We start from the raw sequence: 27,852 nt of genomic DNA on the forward strand, positions 1-27,852 counted from the left end.
GTAATTTGGTGGTAATTGTGTCACTTTCCAAAAACAGGACACTGTTACATCCAGGTAACATTTTCGTACTCTACATTCAGGGAATGTATGGTGTCTGGGGCACACATATGGGTTAAGGGAGCCAAAATATGGTATGAGAATGGTACTTTGTTTTTGTTTTTTTAAAGGAAAACATTAATGATGACATCATTGTACTTACTACTTGTGGTGGCTGAACAGAAGGATAAATGCTCTTACACAATACAATACTTATTTATTAAGGATAGTGTGCAACTTGACATACTAAAACTACATGCACAGTATAATTGCACTATGGTCTTTCTACTTTTATGCTATTTGTTTTATTTCTGTTTTATTTATTGATTTATCTTTAAATGCCTTTCTATGCCTCATGTAACACACTTTTAATTGCCTTGTGCTATACAAATACACTTGCCTGGCTTTTCCTTTTTATAGCAAAAAAACACTGGAATGTTGGTGTTTGTGTTTTTTTACTGTTCTACTGTAAAGGTTTAGGCATAGTTGTTACAGGAGAGTATATATTACATGTATTTACTGGGAGTGTACATCTGATACATTTGCAGTACTACATAACCACAGTAGATGGTCAGTGATGCAAGACTGCAGGGGATGACGACCAGGAAGGCAGCTTATGATGAAGAATTCAGTCGAGTGGTTGTGGTATTTGGCCTCAGCTGAAACCGTATCACTGACTATAGTAGGATTGTGATTTAATGGATGGACTAGCTGACAAAAAGGGCTGTCTGTCTCCAAACAAATCAGCCTTTCTGGGGAAAGATGGGGAGAGCTTTCCTGGTCCACTGAGGACCCCTTGTGGCTCTGACATGTTGTTACAAATTCATTCGTAAATGGATGCTCTTTTTTTTTAGACTATGGGCTACCAGGGATTTGAAAGATGTATGGTGCGTCAGTAAATTCCTGAACTGAAAATTGTAAGAATGCTTTGATCCTTTCTTGTAAAAAAAAACTTTTGAAATCTCACTGCAGTCTTGCAGTCTATTCTTCTATAAACATGAAGTTTGCTTTGGAGCACGATAATATGTTCTCTTGGCACAGAAGCTTTTTTTTATTCAGCAAGCTTACTGTTTTATCACTTGAAGACTAATTGAAATTACTGTTTTATCACTTGAAGACTAATTGAAATTCCTTGATTTTCTTTTTCTCTCCCATTTACAGTTAGCAGACTGGAGGAGAGGGAAGCGGAGCTCAAGAAGGAATACAATGCCCTTCATCAAAGGCACACAGAGGTACGCTGAACCACGAGCAAAGTGTGTGTGTGGGTGTATATATGTTGGTGCTGTGGTGTGTGCATTCTTGTATGTATACTAAACCTGGTCACCTGATATTCCTGCAGTGATGTACAACACAGGAAATGTCGGTGTTTTCATCTCTTAGCAACAAATTACAATGAAATGAAAGGAATAGAAAAGAGTTACAAGAGACAGTTAAGCATACATCATGCCTTAGCAATGACTATGGTGGTTGATTAAAAGTGGGCTTGACAGCAGGTATAATGTTACATAACTTTCAGCCAAATACTGTTGTAACTTCATGCTCAAAAATGCCCTTACTTGTCAAAAATGGTCTATGGTGCCTCTGGAATCAATACCGGAGGGGGATTTAAACATGTTGTCTGCTGAGTATTTGGCCTTGCTGAAGTTCCTGTCTGTCATCTATAATGCATCACAAACAGATGCCAGAACAAGCCGCTCAGGCCTCTGTAGACAACAGCTGATCTATATACAGTATATACAGTATAGAGGCCTTAATTAAAAACCTGCCACCTACACACTGTCAGCAAAAATGACCAAATTACCATATTTTGTGCCTGCCTGACTGTCGCAGCTGTGCACAGACACAAGGCAGTGAATACTGTAGTGTATGTGATGACTAATGGCCTGATGTAAAATTGTTTGTCCTTCACTGTCATAACTTTTCCCCATGCAAATGCATCCATGATCGATCTATTACAGAAGACAGCTTAGGCCCTAAAAAGTCTTGCTTGGAAAAAGTCCCCTTTAACTTTAGGGGAGTGGAAGGGCTCACAGGAGAGTCAAATAAAATGAAATATTGTAGATATTACATGCAAAAGGGGCCTTGGGCAGTGAACAGTCTACCGCTTAGTGCAATCCAAATTCTATTGATAGTGTATGCACCAGCAAGGAAATTGGTTAATCCTTTCATTTATTGTGTTTTATGTGCTGTCCAGATGATCCACAGCTACATGGAACACCTGGAACGAACCAAACACCAACAGACGATAGCAGCAGAGACCTCGGACTCCAACGCACCCAGTAAACGGTGAGATAACCCGAACCAAAACTCCAAGCTCTGCTTTCATTCATACTGTGTTTTCTCATATTGTGGCTCAGCAAATCGGCGTAACACAACATAAATTGATTTCCTGCAAGGGCTGTAGTGTGCCCGGGTGTTAAAAGAAATAATTAATCGTTCTTATCATTCATCAATGTGGGAAACGTTTGGTTCAACTGGAGGATGCTGCCCAGTACTGTATGCCCTGCGATCTGCCTGGGAAAAGATAATGTCTCATGTCTTAAATCATGTCTCATGTCATTTCCACAATTATTGTCTCAGTGAGGGAGTGCTCACGTGACGTTGGATCACCCATGAGGTTGTTGTGACTGTGACTTGGGGATGAAATAACTGGATCATAATTGTTAGCTTGTGCGTATCATCAGTTCATGCAGGTTGCTATTGACATGCAGTCTATGTATTTGTTTGTGTGGGCGGTATACAGTAAAATCCTCAGTATTAATGAATCCACTTGTAACGCAGAGAGTGTACAAACGTAACCAAAAGGGCCCTCCACTCACTCCTCCACATACTCTGCTCCCTACAGGCGAGCTTTGCAGAAGTAGGTCAGAGACCTGTCTGTCAGATCAAATGTAGAGTGGTGGGAAGGATGGAAGAAAGAGAGGAAGTTAAACACACATATAGCTTTGTATATACGGTGTACGTAAATCCGGAGATGTTGGCAGGAAAAGGACATGCATATGGCATGTTTACAGTGAGAAAGGAGTACTTTATGAGAATAGAAAGGTGTTTGTACTGTAACAGAAGAGTCTCTACACTGTAAAAATGGACCGTCAAACCTGATTTATGTATAAATCTGGGTTTACAGGTCCATTTTACACTGGATGCTGGGATGCAGTGGGACAGATGTTATGGTGTGGACTAGGGGTTGACCAATACATTTTGATATCGGGTCAGAGACTGATATCAATTATTAGTAATAGAAGAGATCGATAACTGATTAATGTGTGTTAAATGTTTTCAGTAAGGTTAGGGTTAAGTCCAACAGCAACAGAAACAAATTAATAAATGAACACGAACACACACACACACACACACACACACACACACACACACACACACACACACACACACACACACACACGCACACGCAGGGCAACAATTTGCACATACGGTAATTACAGTACAATCACAAATTACATTTGATACAGTTGTTCACCTAGTTATGTTTAACAGGTCAACTGCATGTACCTGTACCTGTTTATCTGCTGTTAATCTGCAAAATGTTATATAGCTGAAGACAAAGTTGTGCACCAATGCTTGCTTATGTGCTCCATCAAGAGCGATCTGCTGGTATTTTGAGAAAATGTACCAGAGTGCCTGTGACTGCAGTCTGCTACAGTACAGTGAAATAAGTGCATATTCTATGTTGTAAATTTATAAAATCAGACAACAGTTGTGATATAGTGTGTATGTGAGAGAGGGAGAGGGAAAAAGAGTGCATGAGATAGGGAATAATAATAACTTATATAGCGCCTTTCAAAAGACCCAAGGATGCTTAGTGAATGAGAGAAATTACATTCCCTTTGTGTTTTGTAACCGTATTAATCTTTTTGACAACTGGGAGGGTTACACAACTTAATTAGTATGCTCTTCTTACTTAGGGAAAACAGCCTTTGTTCTGCTTAGTGACTAAGTATGCTTCTGTACTGGAGCCTGGGAATTTTCCACAAATCTCCCAGAGCGTTGATTGGATATTTGCTTGTTCACATTTCAACCAATCCAATAATGCTGCAGGCACGACAACGAGCCAGACTACAAATCTCTACCTTCCAGAGTGGCTGCTGCGTCAGATGCAGGGTGCATGCATCACTTAAAAGGCACCTATAAAGAAATTGGCAAGCATGTCAGTCAAAATGCAGATTCCGATAATGATGAAAACTGTTCCACTCCTGGCTATGCGTGCAGTGTACGCAACGCAACGGCCACGACTACCAGACCCCATAACCCATGGGGAAAATGCTTATAAACAGCATGCATTTGGGAAAAGTTTAAGATCTTCAATCGATTTCAGATCGATATACCAACCCATTGAGGAGACAAATGTATGAGAACGGCCATGTAACCGACACAATTGATGAAAGACGGTTTTGCAATGAAAGCTTCTGCTTCTCATTGACCATACACACATGCACATATTGGTGAACCAAGTCTATATAGACTACATGTACCCCAGACAGCCTTGCTTGGTCTGCTGCTTGCTATGCGTTTAAATTTAAAAGTCCATTATAACTTTGCACCATTCAGCCAGCTCTCTCTCTCTGGTCGTGTGTGTGTGTGTGTGTGTGTGTGTGTGTGTGTGTTAGCCCTGAGCCCAACAAGTACAGCATGTTACTACAGTTTAAAGAGGAGAGCACAATTAGACTATTCCTTCAGTTAATGAGACGCGCTGCCAGTTCCCACTGTTCTTGTCCCCCACTCACTCTCAACCATTCACAGCCAATAAGCTACAGGCTGAGAGGGGGCATATGGAACAAGCTGCCTCAGCATCTGAGAGAGGAGGGTGCGTGAGGGTTGGGGGTGCCCCGCAGAGAGAGGGGGAGAGCGACGGAAAGGATTCTAGACTAGTCGGTGACGGAGTGAGTTCGCAGCTCAGCCGAGGAAGGCAGAAATATGAAAAGGATCACCTGCTGAAGGAAGGATACTAGGAGAGGGGAGGGGAGGAGAGGAGAGGAAGCCAGTGGCTGCTGCATAGCCAGTAGCTCTTCTACAATCTCTCTCTCTCTCTCTCTCTCTCTCTCTCTCTCTCTCTCTCTCTCTCTCTCTCTCTCTCTCTCTCTCTCTCTCTCTCTCTCTCTCTCTCTCTCTCTCTCTCTCTCTCTCTCTCTCTCTCTCTCTCTCTCTCTCTCTCTCTCTCTCTCTCTCTCTCTCTCTCTCTCTCTCTCTCTCTCTCTCTCTCTCTCTCTCTCTCTCTCTCTCTCTCTCTCTCTCTCTCTCTCTCTCTCTCTCTCTCTCTGGCGAAGCACACCAGCCTGTGTTTCTGCTACTGTACAGCCTCTCTCAGGCCCCTGTTACAGTAGACTGTGCTGCTGCTACTGTCTCTATCGCGGCTGATGGGGAGGGAGGGGGAGTGAGGATTACCGTTATTGTGGTTGCTGCGTGGTGCGAGATCACTTTTCTGCCCCCTGCCTCAGTGCTACTCGCTCTCTCTCTTTCCGCCTGAGCTTTTCACAGTATTTTCTGCCGGTGCTCAGCTGCGTTGGTACTTGACTCCCGCTTAGACAGATATACAGGACATAGGAAAGAGTGTTGCTGCGGTCGGACTCTCGTGGACGGCAGCACGCATGCATCTGCGGAGATGATCTCTCCTCTCTCTCCACCATAACCAGGAAGTTATGATTTTTTGAGAGACCGGACGGCAGACCTGTCTGCCTCATCTTCTTCTGCTCTCAAGTTCCCCACCCTGCCCCGCCCCCCTCCCCCCACCCCCTGGCTGTACCCCTGGTCCCTGGCGGGGTGCTGGGCCGTGATCTGGGGGGGCCATGAGCCCCGGGTGTATGCTCCTGTTTGTTTTTGGCTTCGTGGGGGGAGCAGTAGTCATCAACTCTGCTGTGCTGGTCTCTCTGTCCGTGCTGCTGCTAGTTCACTACTCCGTCTCTACCGGAGGCTTACCTGCCCTGCCCTCCTTGCCTGCTTTACCAAGACCCAGCAGGTACAGCCATGTGCGTGTGTGTGTGTGTGTGTGTGTGTGTGTGTGTGTGTGAGATTTGAAATTTCTCTAATGACATGTCCAATATAGGGACACACGTTTTGAATGGGCTTAAACCAGTGCATCATCTCCACACACAATGCATTAGATTTCATCGTTCTGCTCCTCACATGTCTGCATTCTCCATCTCCATTGTGCCAGAGTGGTAACCATGCAGTCACTGTTATGACCATTCAGAGACTGGGTGCTGTAGTCAGACACGAGACACTGTATGAGTCTGTGTAGGCTTATAAGTGGGTCAGTGGAGAGAGACAATGTTAAGAGAGGCGGAGAGACTAGACAACCTGAGGGAACTGTCATGTACTAGGGCTGCACACGTATGACAACACATTTTATTGTGATACACCTGATAAATATTGCAATAGTGAGATATTGATATGTACTCTCGATTTCCTCTTTAACATACAGTATGTCTCTGTTTTTAGAAAGTGTTCAGATAAAATGAGCTGTTTTTGGTAAACATGGTCTCAGTGGTAGTCTCGCGTAGCCAGACAATCAGAGATCTCCGCCTACTGTTACGTTTGCGAACATCTGAATTCATTGAATGGGCTTGAACCGCAGAGAAAACCAGCAGCGCTCATAAACCTACGCCTACTACTATGAAAGCCAGTCCTGTTACGGTCCCAATATCAAGGGCCGCCCTGACTTCTGTGCATTGGTTCTGTTATTCTCAGAATAGTTTGCACCCAGCTTTGGCCCATTAATTGAATTTAGATGTCACCAGACATAGCAGTAGGGCAGGCTGAGATCTGTGATTGTCTGACTCAAGTGTTAATTCTGAGAGAACATTTTTATTTAGTTTTAGTCTTTTGAATAAAATGTCATTAAGTTTTAGTCATATTGTAGTCATCTGAAAAGTTTTATGTTTAGTCTTAATTTTAGTGGACTAAATCTACAGTTGATTTTGTCGACAAAAAAATATTTTGGCAGGCCTTGATGGCGTCGTAATGGCAGATTTTACACTTGGTTGCGTGCTTCCATAAAGAATTGGTGCTGCATTAGAGTCAACGCTTTCTCTTGAGGACTCCCCTCTGAATTATTATATAGATGTATACGTTTGTACTTTTAGTTTGTTAGAAATAGGCCCTCTCTGAGCATGGGGAACCGTCACTGATAAGAATGCGTGATTTTAAACCCTGCCACCCTCTCCTCCAGTTTAGAACAAAAGACAGCCTTGGTCATCATTACTGCCCTGCATGTGACCTCTGCCTCTCTCAATATGGTGGTGTGTCTATTGTTTACTGGGTCCTGGGTTTCAATAGTGCCTGCTGCCTGCTCCTTTCATCATGGCAGGCATTGTTCTCATCCACTGTACCCTTGACTGCGTTGGGCCACTGTGACGGGAAGCTGTGTTTGAAATTGGCTCGTGGTTAACCTGTTTGCTTTTTTTTGCACTTGTGTGCATGAGTGATGGCTTGGTCCGATCTTCGATCATATTGAATATTATATCATAGCATATCGTGATATTGCAATATCTACCATTTAATAATAATAAAAAAGACTACAATAACGAATCTTGATATTTCAGTGGAAGTAGCTTATTATTGCGGTCTAACATTTTGGAATCGGCCAAGCCTAGGAGAGAGAAAGTTAGTTTGGTATTGGTCTCGAAGTCTTTACTGTGTGCGAAGAGAGACTGTCCTAAACCTGGATGAAGCCAACAGGTGCTGTTGATTCATCCATGAAGTCCAGTCATTCAGCTGACCTATCATTTTTTTTAAAATAATAATCACATAAATATCACAGTACAAATCTCTAATACAGTATTATCCTCAATGTTAATTCATCCTTTTGTAACTCTGAGAGTGTACAAATGGAACACTCTGAAAGTTAAATGAACACTGAGGATTTTACTTTGTAGAAGCAGATGCCAATGGCCCTGCATTTTTTGGCAACAACAGAGTAGAGGTAATGGAGCTTATGAGGCACCCAGTTGATATCAGAACACCACATGAGTGCTAAGCTATCTCCAAATGAGACTTTGACAAAACACTTCTTCGTGAGGTCTCAACTCAAATTCATCTTGCCGTTTGTCTGGTTGCACCTCCGCAACATATAACTGTGTTATGGTCGTTGATCTGTAGCCACTGCAGCCAGTGAAAAAATGTGGGCTGAGGGAAAATGTGCACTACCAATCTATTGTTTAATACATACAGTGTTATGTATAAAAAAGTCAGTCACTTGCAGTTTAATTTGCCTTTAGAGGCGTCCGTAGCTGAGTGCGTAGAGAGGCTGTTGGTGAATCGGAAGGTCGCTGGTTCGACCCTCGGCTCACCCAGTCTACGTGTCCCTGAGCAAGACACTGAACCCCAACAGCTTCCTCACGTGTGCTCATCTGAGCCATCTGAGCAGCCATCTGCTGGGTGCATGCAAAAATGTAATTTCCCCTCCCCTAGAGACCAGTAAATGCTCCCTTTCCCCAAGTTCCCAAGTTACAGCAGAATAATATATTGACATTCCTTTGGTCTTGCAGGGTCTCTCACTGTGAGGTAAGATCAGAGGGGATGTTTAACCTGATATGTAAGAAGACATTAAAATGTCCATTCATCACCTCACACTAACGCTCAATACATCAGTCTTCAGAGTTTCTTTCACACCGTGGAAAGGAAAAAGGCAAAATTTGCTTCGTCATAATGACAGTGTCGTGCGCCGAAAATATCCAATTCACAAGCTCATAACGCATCGCATTCGCGACGCGATGTGAGCTTGCAGCTCGGCTATTTTTGGCACATGACACCGTCATACAATGGAGCATAAATTAAGCAAAAGGCTGCCGCATCCACACAATAATGAACAGAAACAGTTTATTTTGCAGAGTGTGTATTCTCCCTATTTCGCTCTATATTGTCTGCTATAAATCACAGATTTCTGTTAGTTGTGAATTGTGCCAGTGCTGTGATTTGAGGCTACAGTCAATTCTCTTACGAAAAGAATACTTAAATGTTAAAATTTTCTTTTCTCTTTCGCAGTTAGTCATTGTTGTTTTTCTGTGTCTCATCCTCCAGGAAGGATCGCCCCATCTCCATTGGTCTGTTCCCACTTCCTGGAAGTGATGGTATGACCCCTGACCTCCAGAGGGAACGTGTGGAATCGCCGTCAGAACCCTGGAGATACAACGACCTGAGTCACCCACGCTGTAACACAAGCCTCAAGGTAACACACACACACACACACACACACACACACACACACACACACACACACACACACACACACACACACACACACGCACAGAGGAGACCTGGCTTGAAGTCAGATTCCCTTTTTTTTAGAAAGATAGCTGTAACTGCCTGTAAAGTTGGAAACGTTAACAGTTGCGTAAAACCGTCAGTTGGATAAGGAGGGTGAATTCACACACGCACGCATTTTCCCAGGGATCTGAGTCGGTGACATCACCGCTAGTTTAATTTCAGACAGCGTCTGGAAAACATACGCTCAACGCCAGAGAGGGCAGAGCAAAGTGTACAATGCTATTCACTTCAGAGTGAGAGGAAGCATTGATTGGCGTGGCCAGAATTGCTAATCAGTCTTGTGTGCGCGTGTGGCTTGGATCCCAGAGAGGAGAGGAAGTGGTACCATTCTGGGGCCTGCCAGTGGTGTAAAGTAACTAAGTACATTTACTCAAGTACTGTACTTGAGTACAATTTTGAAGTATTTTTTACTTTACTGGAGTATTTCCAATTTTCTGTACTTTTACTTTACTCCACTAGAGGCAAATATTGTACTTTTACTCCACTAACCAAACTTTTGTTACATAGTTTTTGATTTTTATTATTACAAAACATACATTAACCACTTAGGCCCTATATACATTTCGGCCATTTGAAAATAGCCAATCTACAAGCTCACAATGCGATGCATTGTGAGCTTGTATATCTGCTTTTACATTTGAAAACAGAAAGAGTACTTTCTACTTTTGGTTCCATTTTGATACCAATACCTTTGTACTTTGTCTTTTACTCAAGTAAATTTCGCTTACCAGACTTTTACTTGTAACAGAGTGTTTCTACAAAGCAGTATTGATACTTTCACTTAAGTAAAAAATGTGAGTACTTTTTTCCACCACACTGAGGAAGTGGTACCATTCGGGGGACCTGCCTTTAGGTTCATGGAGGGGAGAGACAAGGGAGGGAGTGGGTGAGGACAGAGTGTCTTCACATTGTTGCCGTTGGAAACCATGCTGTGCACAAGGTCCCATCATGAATATAAATGACTACCGATTGGGCCGTTCATCCGCCTGGGAATCACGTGGCTGATCATAAGACTGGGAAAGTGAGTCTGAACTGTGGTAACCCAAATGTTACCCAGGGTAACAGTGTGGCTCTGTCTAAATGTGCCTGGCGTCCCTTTTTTTTGGCATGTCATCATAGGCAAGAGATTTCAAAATGTTCAAAAATAGCTGATCTACAAGCAGAACGTGTTGAACCGCGATGCATTGTGAGCTTGTAGATTGGCTATTTTCGCTAGCCGTGCGACCAAGTTATATGCTGTAGGGCTTAAGTGGTTAAGGTGATAGGCTTGAGTAACCACTGAATTCATAGATTATTTACACTAGTCCAACCCAGTCGACTCATCCGTGGGGGGATATACGCACATGATCTGGCAACCCGGGAGGCAGTTCGCCCCATAGCTTGCGGGGCCATCCCACAGCTGGGCAGCCCTGCCGTAACCATGGCGATGGTCTCACCACCCTACCTACAGTAACTACCTAGCTAGCTACCTACCTATCTACCTACCACTACAGAGCATTGGCAAATTATAGGAGGATATGTACTGTATATCAACACAACCTGCCATTGTGTGTTTTTGCCATCTCACAATGGCAAACACAATCGCTTTCTATGGGCTCAAGGCAGCGTTTGTCTTAAATCTTAATTTTTGGATCTCTCATCCAGGATTTCTTAACCCATTAAGACCTGAGGCCGATTCTACAAATAGCAGATGTACAAGCTCGCAGCACGGCACAAAGTGACGTGCTGTGAGCTTGTATATCTGCTATTTTTGATTAAGCCAACGCACAAATCTAAAATGACACGGATGCTTTCCCGGTTTTAATTGGTTAATGTGAATTTCACCCTGCTTTCTACTTGATGTGTTTCTTCAGCACCGGGCCTGGGTTAGTGTAGCACAATGGAGGTGCAAAGTGAATCTCTCACACTACACACATACGCACGCGCGCACGCACAGCACAGTTTGACTGGTCTCCTGCAGTAGAGACACACAGGGATAGCATTGTCTTGCATCCTCTGACTTGACATTCTCCAAAGAGTTACAGTCGCCATCTTTCACCTCCACAGTTCTGTGTTTGTGTGTCCTGTTTCACTCTTCTCAGCCTCTCACTCTCTGGCGGTTATGTTGGTGGCGGGTGTGTGTGTGTGTGTGGGGGGGGGGGGGGGCTCTTATTGGCTGGTCAGCGCTACTATAGCAACAACAGAGGCTTGACGCCAGCATAGGAAGAAAGGGTATGAGAAGGAATACTCCTGTGTGTGTGTGTGTGTGTGTGTAACAGGACTTTGAGTTTAACCACCGCAACAAGTTGTCTGGGATCCCCTAGGGGGTCTATACTTGTCCCCTCCTTTTTCCCCTCTACACCAAATCTCTTCTCTGTAAAATAGCCAGAGCCTTGCAGCGCTTTGTGAACTTCCTTTTTTTCTTTCTTTTTTTGGCCAAGTGTTCACCCCAGAATAGAGACACTATTGTTCATGTGGTTAATAATTTAACGTGCAGCACCTGTCTCAGGGAGAAGGGTGCACTGTAAATAAACTGAGGACTCACACCTTGATAGTGACCTTAAATGATATACACTGTACTACTATTTATAGAATTGAAGTCCCTGGTATTAACGGATCAAAACAAACAGCGCTGGAAATTTGGCGCGCCATCCATCGAATAGGGCTTTGGTAAAATCCTTCATAGTAATCCTATTGTGTGTCTCAGTTCCACTTGTGAAGGCTCTGCACAGCATGCCACGGCCATTAGCTGATGAAACCTTAGAGTGTGCGGCCGGCACCATAAATTGCTAGTTCATCATTCAGTGGCCATTCTCGACATGGTCACCTTCACTGTCAAAGGAAGACAGAAATACTGCTGGCTACTCATTACGGTGCTTCATGGTTTTATTTTTATTGCTTAGATTTCTATTTGGGGATTAATCATTTTGTTGTAATTATTGTTATCATTATTATTTCTTTACAGGGTTTGGTGTCCAAAATGTTGCACACAACTGCCATTAACGTTCTGAATACACATAAATAGTAGCAATATAATATGAGTCAACGTTGTTTGCTTTCTTTTAAAAACTGCCTCATGCTAATCACAGACCTTCACTGTGAGGTCAGGGCTTAATTGTCACACCTCTTTTAATCAGTCGGAGCCTGCATCAGCCTCTCCAGGAAAAGCGGATGGTCAAAGTTCACTGGAGACTTTGGTCAGTCAGCAGACTGAACAGCAGCAGGTAGCAGTTGAAGTGAAACCATAACCCTGGCATCCAGATCCTAGTTAAATGTTCCATACAAGTTGTGTTGTTGATCGCATGACATTGCAGTGCGGTCTGGTATGTAAAAATAACAGATGTGGTCACATCTCCCTGACAGCCGCATGCAAGGGCTGCACTGCCACCTCTTGTATTACTCTTGTATTGCACCCTTGTTTGGCTTCTATTTTTGTGTTGTAATCTTGTCAACTTAATGCCCATCTACATCTATACGTCCTCCACAGCACTGGTTATGAACTCATTATTTCTCCAAGTCAAAATCTCGAGTCATACTGTATTCTTGCATTTGGCACAGTGTGTGTTAACCTTTGCTCTACTATATATTTTTTTTTTTTACATTCAAGGCTCTGGTTTATACTGGACCAGAATGGATTAGATGTTTTTAAATATTTTCTTTATCTTTTTTTAGAGTAGCCAATTATTATGACCCCCTTTTTCTCACAATTGAGTCATTATGCCAATTAAGTTATCCCTGCAAATGTTTGTTGCTACTGCTGTTGTACCCTCCTACTGGCTCAATTGCCAGTGAGGAGACCCCACCGGGAGGACGCAGCACCTCTGTCCTACGCCTCCCGTTCAACCCCTCCCCCACTGACAGCACCAGCCACCCCAGCCTGTAGGCTTCCTTCCCCAGTTGTGTTGGCCAAACCGGATGTACCACAATGGATTCGAACCCCTTTGGTTGCATGTAGTGTTGTCACAGTGTTTTGTTGTTTTGGGTGGAGCACATCTCGCACGTTGATGTAATCATCAACTCGTAGTTGGCCAAACTTTTAACCGTTTGACTGTTGTTGTCTTTCTCCCCAACTTAAGGATGAAATGTCCGGCACAAACCGAGGAGGCAACAAGTCCAATCGGGGAAGCTTCTCAAGGAGTGGGACTCCCATGTCTTCTCAAGGGGGAGTGTCCAAGTCCAACGCACGCAGTGGCAGCACCTCGTTGTCGGAGGACAGGCCCTCCCAGGAACAGCAAGTAGGGGATGGACTGAACAGGAACCTGGACCGTAGCAATGGGAAGCCAGAGAACAGCAAGGACATCTCAGTAGTGAAAGATGGACGGGAGTGGCAGCAGAGCAGAGGCAGCCAGGACTCCACAGCCCTTTCAGGTGACACTCAGTTCTGTAATTAGAATAATATGCCTGTGATGAAGGTGTGGTGGCTTAACAGTCAATTCAAGAGTTAGAGAATCAGACTTGTGTATGTTCTCTCTTCATTGGTCTTGCTAGATGGAATGGACAACCTGGAGAAGTCAGAGGTACAGGCCATCATTGAGTCTACTCCTGAGCTGGACATGGACCTCAGTAGCTGCCAAGGAACCAGGTAGAGACTGATCATTGACTCTTTCGCCTTTATCTATTCATTATTATTTGCATTGTCATGCATCATTGTTATTATGGTCATAAATGTACTTAAAGTATCACCCGGGCAGACATTGTTTCCCAATGGTATCCAACTGATACTTGCTGAAGGTTGGACTTGAGAAGAGACATTTGAACTCCACCATCTTTTCTCACTATTCCATGAAAAATGCAACAAACATTATCTGTGTGGTGGTGGTTCTTTCAAGAAACTTGGCTTGATACCCAGCATTTGTGTTTAAATCTGATGAGTGTATGGACTACCCAAACACTCTATACAGTAGCAATGATTACTATTAGAATATAGACCCAGAAAACTAAAATATCACTTACCCTACCTTTTTAATTGGTCAGCAGCTGTATCATCCCTAGGTGACCAATCGGCACAACCTATATATCGCCCTCTCTGTCCTTCTCACTCCACTCACCCAGGTCAAATAAGGGCTGGTTATAGGCTGGTTATATGATCATTCTCATCGTTTTTCTCTCAAGTGAAACCCTCATCTTTCAAATTCCCCTGTAATACATCTCTTTATTTTGTATTTCTTCCTTTCGTTCCACCAGTACACCAACTAAAGGAGGCTTGGAGAACCTGGTGTTTGACCGGAACACAGAGTCCCTGTTTGAGGAGCTGTCCTCACAAGGAAATGACCTCATAGCAGACATGGACGAAGGCGCCGACCTTTTGGGTAAGAAGTCCTCCCTCTTACAGGACTCGTGTTAAGATATACAGTAGGCTGAAGTATTCAAGCTTTAACCACTGAAGTACTGTTTTATACTTTGTCGGACGGCAATATGTTCTAAACCATTAGTTTACATGAATATTTGATTCTAATATCATGAATCAGTCTTATAAACCCTCTCTAATTTGCATCGTCTCTCATGCATGACTATCAGACTACAGCTTACTAGGTAAGAACAGAAATGTCTGCGGACTGACACGAGTTTCACTTTACCCCTGTGTTTATTGTTTTCTGTACATGCAGCAGCATGATAACATTTTCATGTGTATTTCTAATCATTTTAGGTATGGGCCGTGAGGTGGAACATCTCATCCAGGAGAATGCTCAGCTTCTCGAGACCAAGTATGTACAAATGCACATGTAAATGTGTTGTCAACAGTCCCACTGTTGTGCTGTCCCACAAATTATGATTGGGTTACAATCATAATTTGTGACGCTTGATTGTCACGTCTAATAATAATAAAAAGATAAACTGCAGTGCTAACACGTACAGTACTAATACTTGAGTAGCAGCTCTCACTGTTCACTACTAAATAGTGCTTAACCACCCAAGCCTTAACGTCCTTCCACACCGGGAGCATTTATTTTGTGCAATCAATTTGCATCTATTTAAACTGCTGTTTGTTTATTGAGTAGATCCACACAGGAAGTGAATATTATTATTAACACATGGGGTGCCAGGTTTTTTTAAAAACAGAGTACACTGAGTGCCAGGATTTTTAACCATTTTTTAGGAGCCGAGATACAGGCTTTTGAAGTCATAAGTTAACCAGGAAGTGGATTGGAGTCTAAATCTTCGGAAAATGATATCTCCTGGTGCTGTGAAGGGAAAAAAAAAAAATGATTTTTTTTTTTTGAAAATGTTTTTTTTTTTTCCAAAAAAAAATGTTTCTTCAAAAAACGTATATATACGGTTTTGGCACGCCGTGGTTGTATTCCCAAAACCGTATCCCAATGTGTTAAATAATGGCAAATTATTTTTCAAAACCAGGTTGATTTTTCAACGTGAATAAAAGCAAGCATTAACCTTTTAATATGAATGAGGCATCAACAGATTAATTGTTTGATGTGACATAATTAATCGCCACTACAATTTTGGATCGTTTATTGTATTTTTAAAGGTAAAAAAGGCCGATCTACTTTTAGCTATTGACATTTTTTGAAAATATTTCCCTAAAATATCGATGCCAGGTAGAAAGTGGTTAGGTTTAGCAGTGGCCATGGGCATTATATACCGATTCCTTTTGCACTTGATGAATCAGTACAATAAGAGGGGTTAGTGTGGCGGTTATAGAATAATGCTGCCACCTTCTGTTCAGCGAAGTCGTTCAAAGCGGTTCTCTCATTGGTTTCTGTGCATTTTTGTGTTCAGAAACGCGCTGAACGTGGTGAAGAACGACCTGATCGCGCGGGTCGACGAGCTGACCTGTGAGACGGAGGTTCTCCGAGGGGAGTTGGAAGCCGTCACTCAGGCCAAGACCAGACTGGAGGAGAAGACCAAAGAGATGGAGGACGAGCTAAAGAAGTGAGTCGTCTATCTCAGTGCTTCTCAACCTGTGGGTCGAAAATAGCCGATCTACAAGCTCACAACACCTCGCCATGCTAGGCGTTGTAGAGGCTTGTAGATCTGCTATTTTCACAATATTCATCTGTGGAACAGAGTCAAAATAAATTGAATGCCCCAACTCCTACATTCCAAGTGCTTATCAGGGTGGGGGGGTGGGTCCCCAGTTCAAATATGATTATTTTGGAGGGTCATGGCCTGAAAAGGTTGAGAATCACTGGTCTATCTCATAGAAAATGTTTACACCCAGTGGAATGTCACCATAGTTACACGTGGATGCTCATTGCTCACGGCTCTGAATCTATGTTGCTTTTTTACACAGGCTGCGAGCAGAACTGGAAGAGACCAAACAGAAAGTCAAGACCGGCGACAATGAAGACGATGTGAGTTTGTGATCATGTGCAGGCACACCATGACGCACTCTGCAAGTCGTGGAGTCTGCTTTCATACTTAACCACTTAACCCAAAACACACACACACACGCAGCCGAAAATAGCCCATCTACAAGCTTTTTTTGTGAGCTTGTAGATTGCCTATTTTTGGCAAATGGTCGCCTATTTTTGCCAAATATTTGCGTTTTGTGACATGCACAGAATTCAATTGGGATGCAAGGGTTCAAGTGGTTAACCAGCCGCGTGGGTCACACTGACCTTGTCCTTGTGTCGCCTCCAGAGTGACGTGCCCACCGCACAGAGGAAGCGCTTCACCAGAGTGGAGATGGCCCGAGTGCTGATGGAGAGGAACCAGTACAAGGAGAGGCTGATGGAGCTGCAGGAAGCTGTGCGGTGGACAGAGATGATTCGGTGAGGAGAGGCACAGCAGATTGTGGCATGTCTTCGCATGAAGTCCTGATTCACCACCGCTGTTAATTCTTTGCGGAGTTTTCTTTCTCTAGAGGATAATGTGGTTGTCATCCCTCTGTCAGGGCGTCAAAAGAGAACCCCACTCTCAACGAGAAGAAGAAATCCAGCCTCTGGCAATTGTAAGCTCCTTAACTCCTTTCTTGAATTAATTTCACATCACTTCTGTACTACAGTCAACCATTTACTGTGTGGTTAATGTTTTTATTTTGTATTTCTACTTTTCTCTTTCATTTCATGTGTTCTGTTTGATTCCTCCAGGATGTAGGTAAATGTTGACATGCTAGTGGTGTCTGCCTTGACTGGCTTCTGATCTCATCTTGACAGCAAACTCTTAACAAAGGAGAGCCAGCTAGAGAATGGCTTTCTTCCTGCATGTGGACTGCTGTGCGGTGTCAAATTTTAGTTTTTGTCCCTCCTTTGAGTTTTCCGAGTTCAAAGACATCAAGCGTAGTCAAAGATCGCAACGGGGGAACACGTTTCACACTATGAACGCAATTCATCAAAGGCAAAGTCTTTATGGTGATTATGCCGACGGTGAAAAAGCATGAATCTCAGCCATTCCCTGCTGTTGGCTCTCCTCTTGTCGAGTTTCTTCATGAGTGACTTTGGTGTGGGTTGAACAATTGACAATATTTGGCGCAGGTTTATATGCAAAGTGATTTGCTGAGGGGTACGTTGGAGAGAAGATAAGTGATACATATTTGTTCTCTCCTGCCTGTTCTTCTGTGTCCCTCTATATTTTGCCTGGTGTTGTGATGTCTTGTGTGCAGAAGGTATGTTGTGTTGCCAGGGCCGGTAGAACGGGGAGGGAAAAGAGAAATAGGATTCTTTTTAGGGGACTGAACTTGTCAGACATTATGCGTAATGCTACATGAAACTACTGAAAGATGACAGAAAATGTCATTAAGCTTCATTAAGTTACACAAACACTACTAAACATACCGTATGTGTTTTTGAGGTGAAACAAGACAGATATGTCTGAAACTGAATGAGCCATTTCAAGAAGCATGATAAAGTACACTGCCTGTGCAGCTTGCTGTTAGATGTAGGTGGGAAATGACGTGGCGCTGTCAGTCCGGCCTGTTTATGTTCTATGTTGTTAACTAACAGCCCGATCAGTGTACTCCATTAACCCTGCACTTCCCTGTTCTCCACCACTCACTGGGTTGAGTGGAGACGCGCTCTCCAACCGTGGGTTGGCCTCAGTTGGCCTGATGCTGTGGAATAAGCATTCTGATGGGAAATGCTGCCTGCCGTCTGGGAGTTCAGACTTGGCATGGTGTGTCTCAGGGAGGGAGTCCCCGTCCCCTTACCCCTTGACTGTATAAAACCCGACCTCTGCTACTGCTTGTGTCCACCCTTCTATACGTGTCTCTGTGTGTGCTCTTTCTCTACCGTCCCTCTGCCGCCCCCACCCCTTACATCTCCAGTTTCAGCCGTTTGTTCAGCTCGTCGGGCGGCGTGGCCAAGAAGCCGGCGGGGGACGCCCCTGTGAACGTCAAGTACAACGCCCCCACCTCCCAGATCCAGCCGTCGGTGAAGAAGAGGAGCAGCACTCTGCAGCAGCTGCCCAGTGACAAGAGCAAAGCCTTTGACTTCCTCAATGAGGAGTAAGTCATATGAATATTGTCACATCATGTTTACCCTTTAGCTCACTGTTTCCCAAACAGTGGGCTTAAAGGGACCCATCTTTGGATAGCGGACCAATTTGTATGGGTCGCGAGTAAATATCTCCTTTTTTTCTGTTTTAAAAAAATATATATTATTTCAAAAGATTTCAAAAAGTTAAAACAAAACAACTTTTCATCAATTAAAAACAATTCCAACATTTTTCTAAAGTATTTCATAAATAAAATGAAATATACTAATTTCCATAAATACATAAAAAAAAAGAGCTTGTAGATCTGCTCTTTTCAGTAGTTTGGGTAAACGTCTAATTTCTCTTTTGGGTCTTCAGCTAAAAAGTTTGGGAACCACTGCTTTAGCCTGTAAGCTTAGTTGGTGAACTAGCTATGTGTAATCAGACCAATGGTTTTAAAAGTGCGCCATGCAATATTATTGATAATCAATCTAAATCACGCAAGGGATTGAAAACGTACAAGATCAGCTCACCGCCCCTGATTACAAATGCTGTACATTTACCACAATCAGCTTTAGTGGTCAGTGAGTATCAAAACAGTTACCTCCTGCTGCCACTTGAGGGAGCCAACGTTCATGAAGTGTGAACAGTACATTGCAGCAATGATGTTGCTTTTTTCCCCCCATTGGTCAAATGTATGGCCAATCTCCCTACAGTACTGACACTCAATGAAATTTACATTTTGTATATAATTTGCACAACCACATTCAATCCATAACAAGAACATATTAGTTAAAGCTGCAATTTATAACTTTTATGGCCTACCCGCCATTTGACCATCGGTCCCCCATGCAAGTGCCAAAATCTATAAATAAATAAGAAGCCCATTTGGGTAGAGGATATGTTGCATTTTGAGCTTCATGCAGTACCTTTTGTCAATCAGTAGTGGTCCTACCCAACAGCAGGATCTGCATTTCTCAATAGAAGAGCAGGACCAACTGCAGACCAACTGCAACAACCACAGTTGTGTTAGTTCTATTCTATTAACATATACTCTACCATGCAGATTGGTCAAAATAACATTTCATTCACACAAAAACGGTTATGTATTGCAGCTTCCGTATTTTCTGATCTGCTGGCTGTATTACAGTAAGACTCTCACATGACAACAAGGACTGCACTGTATGCAGTGTCAACAATGGTGAATTGAAGTCAAATCAAACACATCTGACTTGACCATCATTTTCTTATTATGTGTGTTTTGAATAAATACAAAGTGTGTGTGTGTGTGTGTGTGTGTGTGTGTGTGTGTGTGTGTGTGTGTGTGTGTGTGTGTGTGTGTGTGTGTGTGTGTGTGTGTGTGTGTGTGTGTGTGTGTGTGTGTGTGTGTGTGTGTGTGTGTGTGTGTGTGTGTGTGTGTGTGTGTGTGTGCGCGACGCGACGCCGTGGCACCTTTCAACCATTGCCCCAGGCCAGCTATGAGCAAATCGCATGGTTGGATGGGGCTCAGGCTCAGCCATGAATAGCAGCCCATCTACACGACATGCCAACATAACCGCTTAAGTCTATACTAAGGCCTACGACGAATAGATTATGAATCGATTTCAAACTAATAGATTGAAGCAAAGGGCGAATAAAGGCTTATGCCGAAAACAGCAGGGCTGAGAGGAGTTGCGTCCCACAGCCCTAACACAGCATCGTAAAGCTCAACAGTGGAGAATCCAGTTGGGAATTCTCCGCGAGAAAGCTGACAATCCTTGTGTTTTTAAATGTCTATTAACAAGCCTTTGTTCTGACCACCAGGGCGGCGGAAAGTCCGGTGTCCAGGAGAGAGCAGAAGAGGGTACAGTACCAACAGGTCAAAGCCCACGTCCAGAAAGAGGATGGCAGGGTGCAGGCATACGGTTGGAGCCTGCCCAAGAAGTATAAAGTACGGAGACATGAGGCACCGCAGCATCTATGACACCCATACCTTATTGGGCATATATAGGGCTTATCGAGTAATTCTGGATCAATCATGATGTTGAGGCAAACCGAGTTTGAGACACTTTGCATTTCTAAGATAGAAGGTTAATACACAAGCTCATGGGAGAAGTACATGATTCACACAGATTGGTGGTCAAGTAGTCCAACAGCAGGGATAGGACCTTATTTATACACATTGATAGGGAGTACGTTCCACAGAGCCAAGCTGTAGCCATAGCAAAAAATATAATGCATATCAGGTCGGCATTCAGTAGCGTCTTGGAGTATTCAGACTGCTAGGGCATTTCACAAGGAAAAGGACAAGTCCTCCTCACACAGCCTAGTGCATAAGACAGCAAGGCCATACCTAACAGTGAATATAAGACATTATTCTACAGGCTAATGAAACACTTTAATTAGTCCACTCTTACACAGTATTTATGTTTATTTGAGTCTCCTACTTTGCTCTTCCCTTTTCCTTTGGAAGTGATTTGGATGTAGTATGTTGTCGTGTTGTAAAGCATCATAAGGTAACCTCGTATAGTTCTAGTGCTGCTGTAAGAACCCATCTCTTTAATGATTTGTAAGGTGCCCAACGGACAGGCAGATAATAAGATGAAGAATCTGCCAGTTCCTGTGTTCCTCAGACCGCTGGATGAGAAAGATGCTTCTATGAAGGTATGAGTGCTTTTGTTTTTAATTCCACATAGTTGTCTATAATAGTGAATAGTGTACAGTAGTGTATCGTTGCTTGCGTGTTGTGTATTATTGCAAACCTAATGTGTTTTGTGTGTGCAGCTTGTTATATCCGACTTCTCAGTGTTATTTTGTAGTGCAGCTGTTGGTACCGAAGCTTATGATTTGTAGTGAACATATTTTATTTTTAATTGTTGCCTTACTAATGAAGTGGGTGAATTACCCAGTAAAATCCTTAGTGTCAATTTATCAATTTGTAACTCTGAAAGTGTACGAATAAAATCCCAGTACCCAGTAAAATCTTTAGTGTCAATTTATCAATTTGTAATCTGAAAGTGTACAAATGTAACCAAATGGACCCTTTGGTTACATTTGTACACTCTCAGAGTTAAATGAACACCCTGGAGTATACGGTGTAGCTTTGATTTTGATGTGTGGGTGTGTGTGTGTGTGTGTCTCAGCTTTGGTGTGCGGCGGGTGTGAACCTCTCTGGAGGTAAGACCAGAGACGGAGGCTCTATCGTAGGAGCCAGTGTGTTCTACAGTGACGTGCCGGGACCAGAGAGCCCCAAACGGAAGACGGGATCCCAGAGCAGTCTGGACAAACTGGATCAGGAACTTAAGGTATGCACGCATGGTCTGTGTGTGTGTGCACACACATTCAGTCATACACATATTATTAATACTATTTTGCAGACACTTTCATTGCGTGTGTGTGTGTGTGTGTGTGTGTGTGTGTGTGTGTGTGTGTGTGTGTGTGTGTGTGTGTGTGTGTGTGTGTGTGTGTGTGTGTGTGTGTGTGTGTGTGTGTGTGTGTGTGTGTGTGTGTGTGTGTGTGTGTGTGTGTGTGTGTGTGTGTGCGTATCTGTGCGTGAACGTTCAGGAGCAGCAGAAAGAGTTGCATCAGCAGGATGAGCTGTCGTCACTGGTGTGGATTTGCACCAGCACCAAAGCCACCACTAAAGTTGTCGTCATCGACGCCAACCAGCCTGGAAACGCGCTGGAGAATTTCTTCGTGTGTAACGCCCACATACTGTGCATCGCCAGTGTACCAGGTCAGCGTTGATCTGGGATCAGATTAATCCTCAAAAAATGATCAGAGTTGGGGAAAGAACTGAATTTATGTGAACACTAGTGGGTGGCAATTGCCAGCCCCTGTGACCTCAAATGAGTAATGACGCCCCTGTATTTCAGCCACACTGGCTAATAAACTGGTGTGTTTTTTTGTGTGTTTGTCTGTTATCATTCAGGTGCCAGAGAGACGGACTACCCGGCCGGCGAGGAGGTGTCTCAGCACTCTGAGGCGTCTGAGCAATTGGAGGCCGAACCGGTGGGAGACGACGGCACGGAGGCCACCGGCTCAGCCAATAGCAGCTCAGCAGGCGGAGAGGGGGTCCTCATGGGAATCACTGTGGTTGGCTGTACCGCCGAAGGGCCGGCGACCGTTCCTCAGAGAGAAGACAGTCCGGTCGGAGCGGACGCAGTAACGGGTAAAAGCCTGATTTATACTTACAAGGGAAGGTTACGGGTTAACATTCCTGAAAATAGCAGATCTACTAGCTCACAATGAGTCTCATGTGAGCTTGTAGATCGCTATTTTCAGTACGCAACACCAGCATGCAACCAACCAAGTATGAATTGGGGATAAGAAATGTAGATGCAACAGGATGCCTTTTCAGATTTACATTCAACATGGACTTTATTCAACCTCAGAAAATTACTTTGTTACAGTTGCCAAGAAATGCAGTTGGGGAAATGGAAAGCACAAAAAAAGAAGAAAGGAAAAATATAGATTAGTATGCGTAATTCTTTTTTAAATACAAATCACAAGAATATTTTCTTCCATAGATTGCAGTGAATTGTCTTTGATCATAATGCAATTTATTTCTGTTCAGTTTTCACACGCCACCTTGCAGAAGAACTCTGTCCCCATCCTTTAAACCACTGCACTTGGGGGTCCCCCTAGGGCTCTGTACTAGGCTCTGTACCTCTAATTACTGTTGTTATTATTATTATAAATATTACACCAAATCTCTTCATCGAAATAGCCAATCTACGAGCTACAACGTGACGTGCTGTGAGCTTGTAGATCTGATCTTTCCACCAAATGTTCGACCCCAGAACAGGGATGCTAGGGTTCATGTGGTAAGTCATTGCAAGCATTGTGTGACCTGCAGAGTCCAGGCCGGCGGAGGAGGCGACTGAAGCAACTGAGGCCAGCGGAGGACCTGCTGACCACAGAGGAGGTCTGAGGGGCGTCTACACCGAACACGTGTTCACCGACCCACTGGGGGCCCAGCCCACGGAGAACCCAGCCAACTACACACAGAGGTACGCACAAACACACACAATGGACACATAAAAGATAAATTAAAGGATCTACACCTTGAATTTAAAACATATTTAATATTTAATATCATATTGTTTATGTCCCTCAAACGTTTTTCCAAAGTTTTGAGCCTAAATCAAGCCTCAGATATGCTCATTCCAACTAACTTCTCTCTGGCTTATAAAGCACTTTCACCTGCAATACCACATTGTCCTGATTTGCACATGGCGTTATTGAGCCAGTTTGTATGCATGTTATCTCCTGGTTCTGAGTGGAAAAAGTAAAAAAAAAAGGGAGGGATTGTACCGCTAGTGACGTCACTTTCGGGGCCAAATCAGTTTGGCCTGTTTTGAGACCAATTTACATAAAACCCCAGATATGCTGTGAAAGCCTGAGTGCTCAAACTGGGGTATTTTTTGGGATAGAAGAGAGGTAGGGGAGACCAAAAACACACAAAAAAGAAGGAAAAGTTAAAATTCATGGTGTAGTCCCTTTAACACTCAGGATTTTACTGTGTAATCACCTGGGATTCAAGCCTGGAGAAACCAGACATCTATCGTTCAACCAAAGGGGAATCGTTATATTCAATATAAAGGCTTCTGGGCTACAGGCAATTGTGACAATAGTGTGTGTGTGTGTGTGTGTGTGTGTGTGTGTGTGTGTGTGTGTGTGTGTGTGTGTGTGTGTGTGTGTGTGTGTGTGTGTGTGTGTGTGTGTGTGTGTGTGTGTGTGTGTGTGTGTGTGTGTGTGTGTGTGTGTGTGTGTGTGTGTTTAATTCCCTGTTCTCACCTCTATTCTATATAATCTATAAACACTGTATCTATGTTTTAAATCTACTGTATATGAATGCAAATGTTTGATCGTCAGGGAGTCTGACCTTTTAAAGGATGGGGTGAGTTCCAGCCCCATCCCAGAGGAGCAGGACCTGATGAGAGAAGAGGCTCAGAAGATGAGCAGTGTACTTCCCACTATGTGGTTGGGGGCACAGAATGGATGGTAAGAAGCTCTTGTTTTTAATGCCCCTGTTCTCACCACTGCATAGGAACAACAGCAGACAAAAACCCTCTCCACTAGTCCCCTCCCTAACATTTTAGTCTAGTCTTTATTTGTTGACGAAATTGTCAATGTATTTAGTCATAGTTTTAGTCACCATAGCTTATTTTTTATTTAGTTTTCGACAGTGAAAAAAGGTAGTTCGACAAACATTTTCCGTCATAGTTTTAGTCGACAAAATTAACACTGGCTCCTTGTCTGTCTCACTTCCAGTGTGTACGTGCACTCCTCTGTGGCTCAGTGGAAGAAGTGTCTCCATTCTATTAAGCTGAAGGACTCTGTTCTCGGTATAGTGTAAGTACAGTCTGACAGGGTCCCATTCCCAGGTGGACTTTTATTCCCTGCAACCTATTCTAAATTCCACTCTTGCTTGCTACATGTTGTTGTGTCTTCATATTTCAACTCCTTTATTTTAATTTTTTCATTAATTGATGCCCAACTTCCTCATGCAAGTGTCTCGCAAAGGTAGCAAAAATAGACGATCTTCAAGCTCACAGCTATTCAGCTCCTGTCCTCTCTGTCCCAACAGGCATGTGAAAGGCCGTGTGCTGGTGGCTCTTTCTGATGGCACGTTAGCCATCTTCCACAGAGGAGTAGGTGAGGACGCACACTGGCTCGCTTTTTGTGATTTGGATGTGCTTTCATCCTTCGAATTAACCACTTAAGCCCTATTTTATACTTTAAAAAAATTGTCAATTTACAGCGCTCTCACATCGATCTACAACAATCTCTCAGTATGTCATGATGAAACATCTTGTGACCTTGTAGATTGATACATTTGTTTGAAGAAATAAAAAATACTCAATCTGACATGCCCAAAATAAGGGTGCCAGGAAAATTGGGTCAAACTCTTTTTATCTTATGTATTTTATTTCAGACGGTCAGTGGGACCTGACCAACTACCACCTGTTAGACTTGGGTCGACCCCATCACTCCATCCGGTGCATTACTGTAGTGCATGATAAAGTATGGTGTGGCTACAGGAACAAGATCTATGTGGTGCTGCCCAAAGCCATGAAAATAGAGGTACGTACACTCATATGAAGTCTCCCATCGTAGGGATATGATATCGATATTATGTCAATATCGAAATATTAGATTAGATACAGTACCGTCTGGGATTTTGCATATCATAATATTGTGATATGGTGAAAGTGTTGTATTCCTGGTTTTAATCACATAAACTTAATTTTATACTTTAAAGAAATGGTCAGAAATAGCGAAATTAGCTGATCTAACAAGCTCACAATGTGTCACATCGCTATTTTTGTCAATATTTTAAGAAAATGTATGTTATTGTCACAATATCGATATCAAGGTATTTGGTAAAAAATATTATATTTGATTTTGTCCATGTCGCCCAGCCATATCACCCAGCCCTATCGTGCTAAATTAAAGTTATTTCCATATAACACCTCTATGACTCCCGTTCCCCACTGTCCTTCGTCTGCAGAAGTCTTTTGATGCCCACCCCCGTAAGGAGAGCCAGGTCCGACAGCTGGCTTGGGATGGAGACGGCATTTGGGTGTCCATCCGACTGGATTCCACACTCAGGCTTTTCCACGCACACACCCACCAGCATCTCCAGGATGTGGATATTGAGCCCTACGTTAGCAAGATGCTGGGTGAGTTCTTGCCAGATCAGTGTGACATAAGATCCATATTTATTTTTGCTATTCGACCAGGCATCTAGATGCTTCACTGTACAATAGGAGAACTAAACAGTGGTTTTCACCTGCCTTAAACCAGCTGATTGAGGGTGTCTGCCACTGCCACCGTTTGGTGCTGCAACTATCAATGATTTCCTTAGTGATTATTATATTGATAACTTTTTCGATTCATCAAACTTTTTTTATTTCAACAACTCGAATTCTAATTGATTTTGTATAACCAACGAAATTGATTAGTCTGATTTACCACTTAAGCCCTGTTTTATACTTCATTGCACAATGGTGTCGTGCATTTTGGCTATAATTGAACATTTTTGTTTTGTTGATTTTTTAAAATTGATTATTTCATTACTGTTGGAAAATGTCTTCTGTGAAATTCTGTTAAACCAAAAAATGTAATTCATTTTGAAGATGGCTGTGAATAACTGTGGGGAATTCTTGACAAAGAACATTTCTGGCAGTGGTTGTGATCTACATTACAGGTATATTGTGTATTTCAGGTACGGGGAAGCTGGGCTTCTCGTTTGTGCGGATCACAGCTCTCATGGTGTCTTGTAAACGGCTGTGGGTCGGCACTGGCAATGGAGTCATCATCTCTATTCCTCTGACAGATAGTGAGTACCACTCACTAATTGCTGCACGTTGAACATTACAGCAGGAGTAGGGGGCAGCTCGACTTTTAGGCTCTTGACATTCTGGCTCTCGAAATTCGTCTGACATCTATTGTTTGCTGTAGAGAGTTCTTAGGTCATTGCTTTATTTAGTCTTTTTCTTTTCTTGCTGCTGTGCATAATTTTGCTGCTGATCAAATTTCCTCTTATATTTTCCTTATATATTAATAAAGTTGTATCCAGTGTCTTTTCGTGTGCAGTTTATTGCCCAGTTCTCTGCTTCTCTATCTAAGGTCTTTCTTTATCTCTATTTGTGTAGTGCACAAAACCTTTTTGCATTTAGATTATTTGCACTGTGACTCAAAGTTCTCATTTGCACCTGGCATTGAATATTAAATGAATACGTGCCATTCATTTATTTATCATCTGTATTGCAAGCCGGAGCCCTTCACAACAACCTCTATACCTCTGTGTTTCTTTTGTCTCCTCTCTAATATCTACGTATCTGCTACTTTCTGCTTTTATCTGTAATTTCCAGCAGCCAACAAGGTAACCACGGGGACAGGAAACAAACCAGGAAGTGTAGTGCGAGTCTACGGCGATGACAACAGCGACAAAGTGACAGCAGGAACCTTTGTTCCTTTCTGCTCGATGGCTCATGCACAACTCTGTTTCCATGGTCACCGGGATGCTGTGAAGTTCTTCACCTCTGTCCCTGGTAAACAAACACCTGCAGGCATCACTTGTTGTTGTGTTAGATGCCATCACACATACATCTTTGCTCTTATGTTGTTAGCTGTTTATTTATGTTGTATGGATAAAATAATAATCCTAGCTAGGAAATAAAAGTCAAGTGCAAAAAAACA

The 27,852-nt window shown here is 43.1% G+C and overlaps 1 protein-coding gene across 5 annotated transcripts in view; it reads left to right on the top strand.

Annotated features, from left to right (window-relative positions):
* The window catches only part of spag9b (sperm associated antigen 9b), a 46,014-nt gene that overhangs the window by 14,823 nt on the left and 3,339 nt on the right, over window positions 1-27,852 (top strand). Inside the window, exons 3-28 of one of the 5 annotated variants that reach the window (XM_084077514.1) lie at window positions 1,198-1,268; window positions 2,231-2,322; window positions 9,070-9,217; window positions 12,432-12,518; window positions 13,371-13,662; window positions 13,783-13,876; window positions 14,479-14,603; window positions 14,942-14,999; window positions 16,030-16,182; window positions 16,544-16,604; window positions 16,894-17,024; window positions 17,147-17,203; window positions 18,515-18,694; window positions 20,467-20,593; window positions 21,217-21,306; window positions 21,786-21,947; window positions 22,207-22,378; window positions 22,574-22,813; window positions 23,501-23,654; window positions 24,520-24,648; window positions 24,919-24,999; window positions 25,235-25,302; window positions 25,583-25,731; window positions 26,159-26,330; window positions 26,876-26,989; window positions 27,525-27,704. In XM_084077514.1, the coding sequence (XP_083933640.1) occupies window positions 1,198-1,268; window positions 2,231-2,322; window positions 9,070-9,217; window positions 12,432-12,518; window positions 13,371-13,662; window positions 13,783-13,876; window positions 14,479-14,603; window positions 14,942-14,999; window positions 16,030-16,182; window positions 16,544-16,604; window positions 16,894-17,024; window positions 17,147-17,203; window positions 18,515-18,694; window positions 20,467-20,593; window positions 21,217-21,306; window positions 21,786-21,947; window positions 22,207-22,378; window positions 22,574-22,813; window positions 23,501-23,654; window positions 24,520-24,648; window positions 24,919-24,999; window positions 25,235-25,302; window positions 25,583-25,731; window positions 26,159-26,330; window positions 26,876-26,989; window positions 27,525-27,704 (3,387 nt within the window). Of the gene's footprint in view, window positions 1-1,197; window positions 1,269-2,230; window positions 2,323-9,069; window positions 9,218-10,258; window positions 10,337-12,431; window positions 12,519-13,370; window positions 13,663-13,782; window positions 13,877-14,478; window positions 14,604-14,941; window positions 15,000-16,029; window positions 16,183-16,543; window positions 16,605-16,893; window positions 17,025-17,146; window positions 17,204-18,514; window positions 18,695-20,466; window positions 20,594-21,216; window positions 21,307-21,785; window positions 21,948-22,206; window positions 22,379-22,573; window positions 22,814-23,500; window positions 23,655-24,519; window positions 24,649-24,918; window positions 25,000-25,234; window positions 25,303-25,582; window positions 25,732-26,158; window positions 26,331-26,875; window positions 26,990-27,524; window positions 27,705-27,852 lie in introns of those variants that run through there. The other 4 variants (XM_084077515.1, XM_084077516.1, XM_084077517.1 and 1 more) reach the window with 4 other exon arrangements.

This window comes from Gymnoscopelus microlampas, assembly GCF_963454915.1.
Source record: "Gymnoscopelus microlampas genome assembly, chromosome: 14".
NCBI classification, from domain to species: Eukaryota; Metazoa; Chordata; class Actinopteri; order Myctophiformes; family Myctophidae; genus Gymnoscopelus; species Gymnoscopelus microlampas.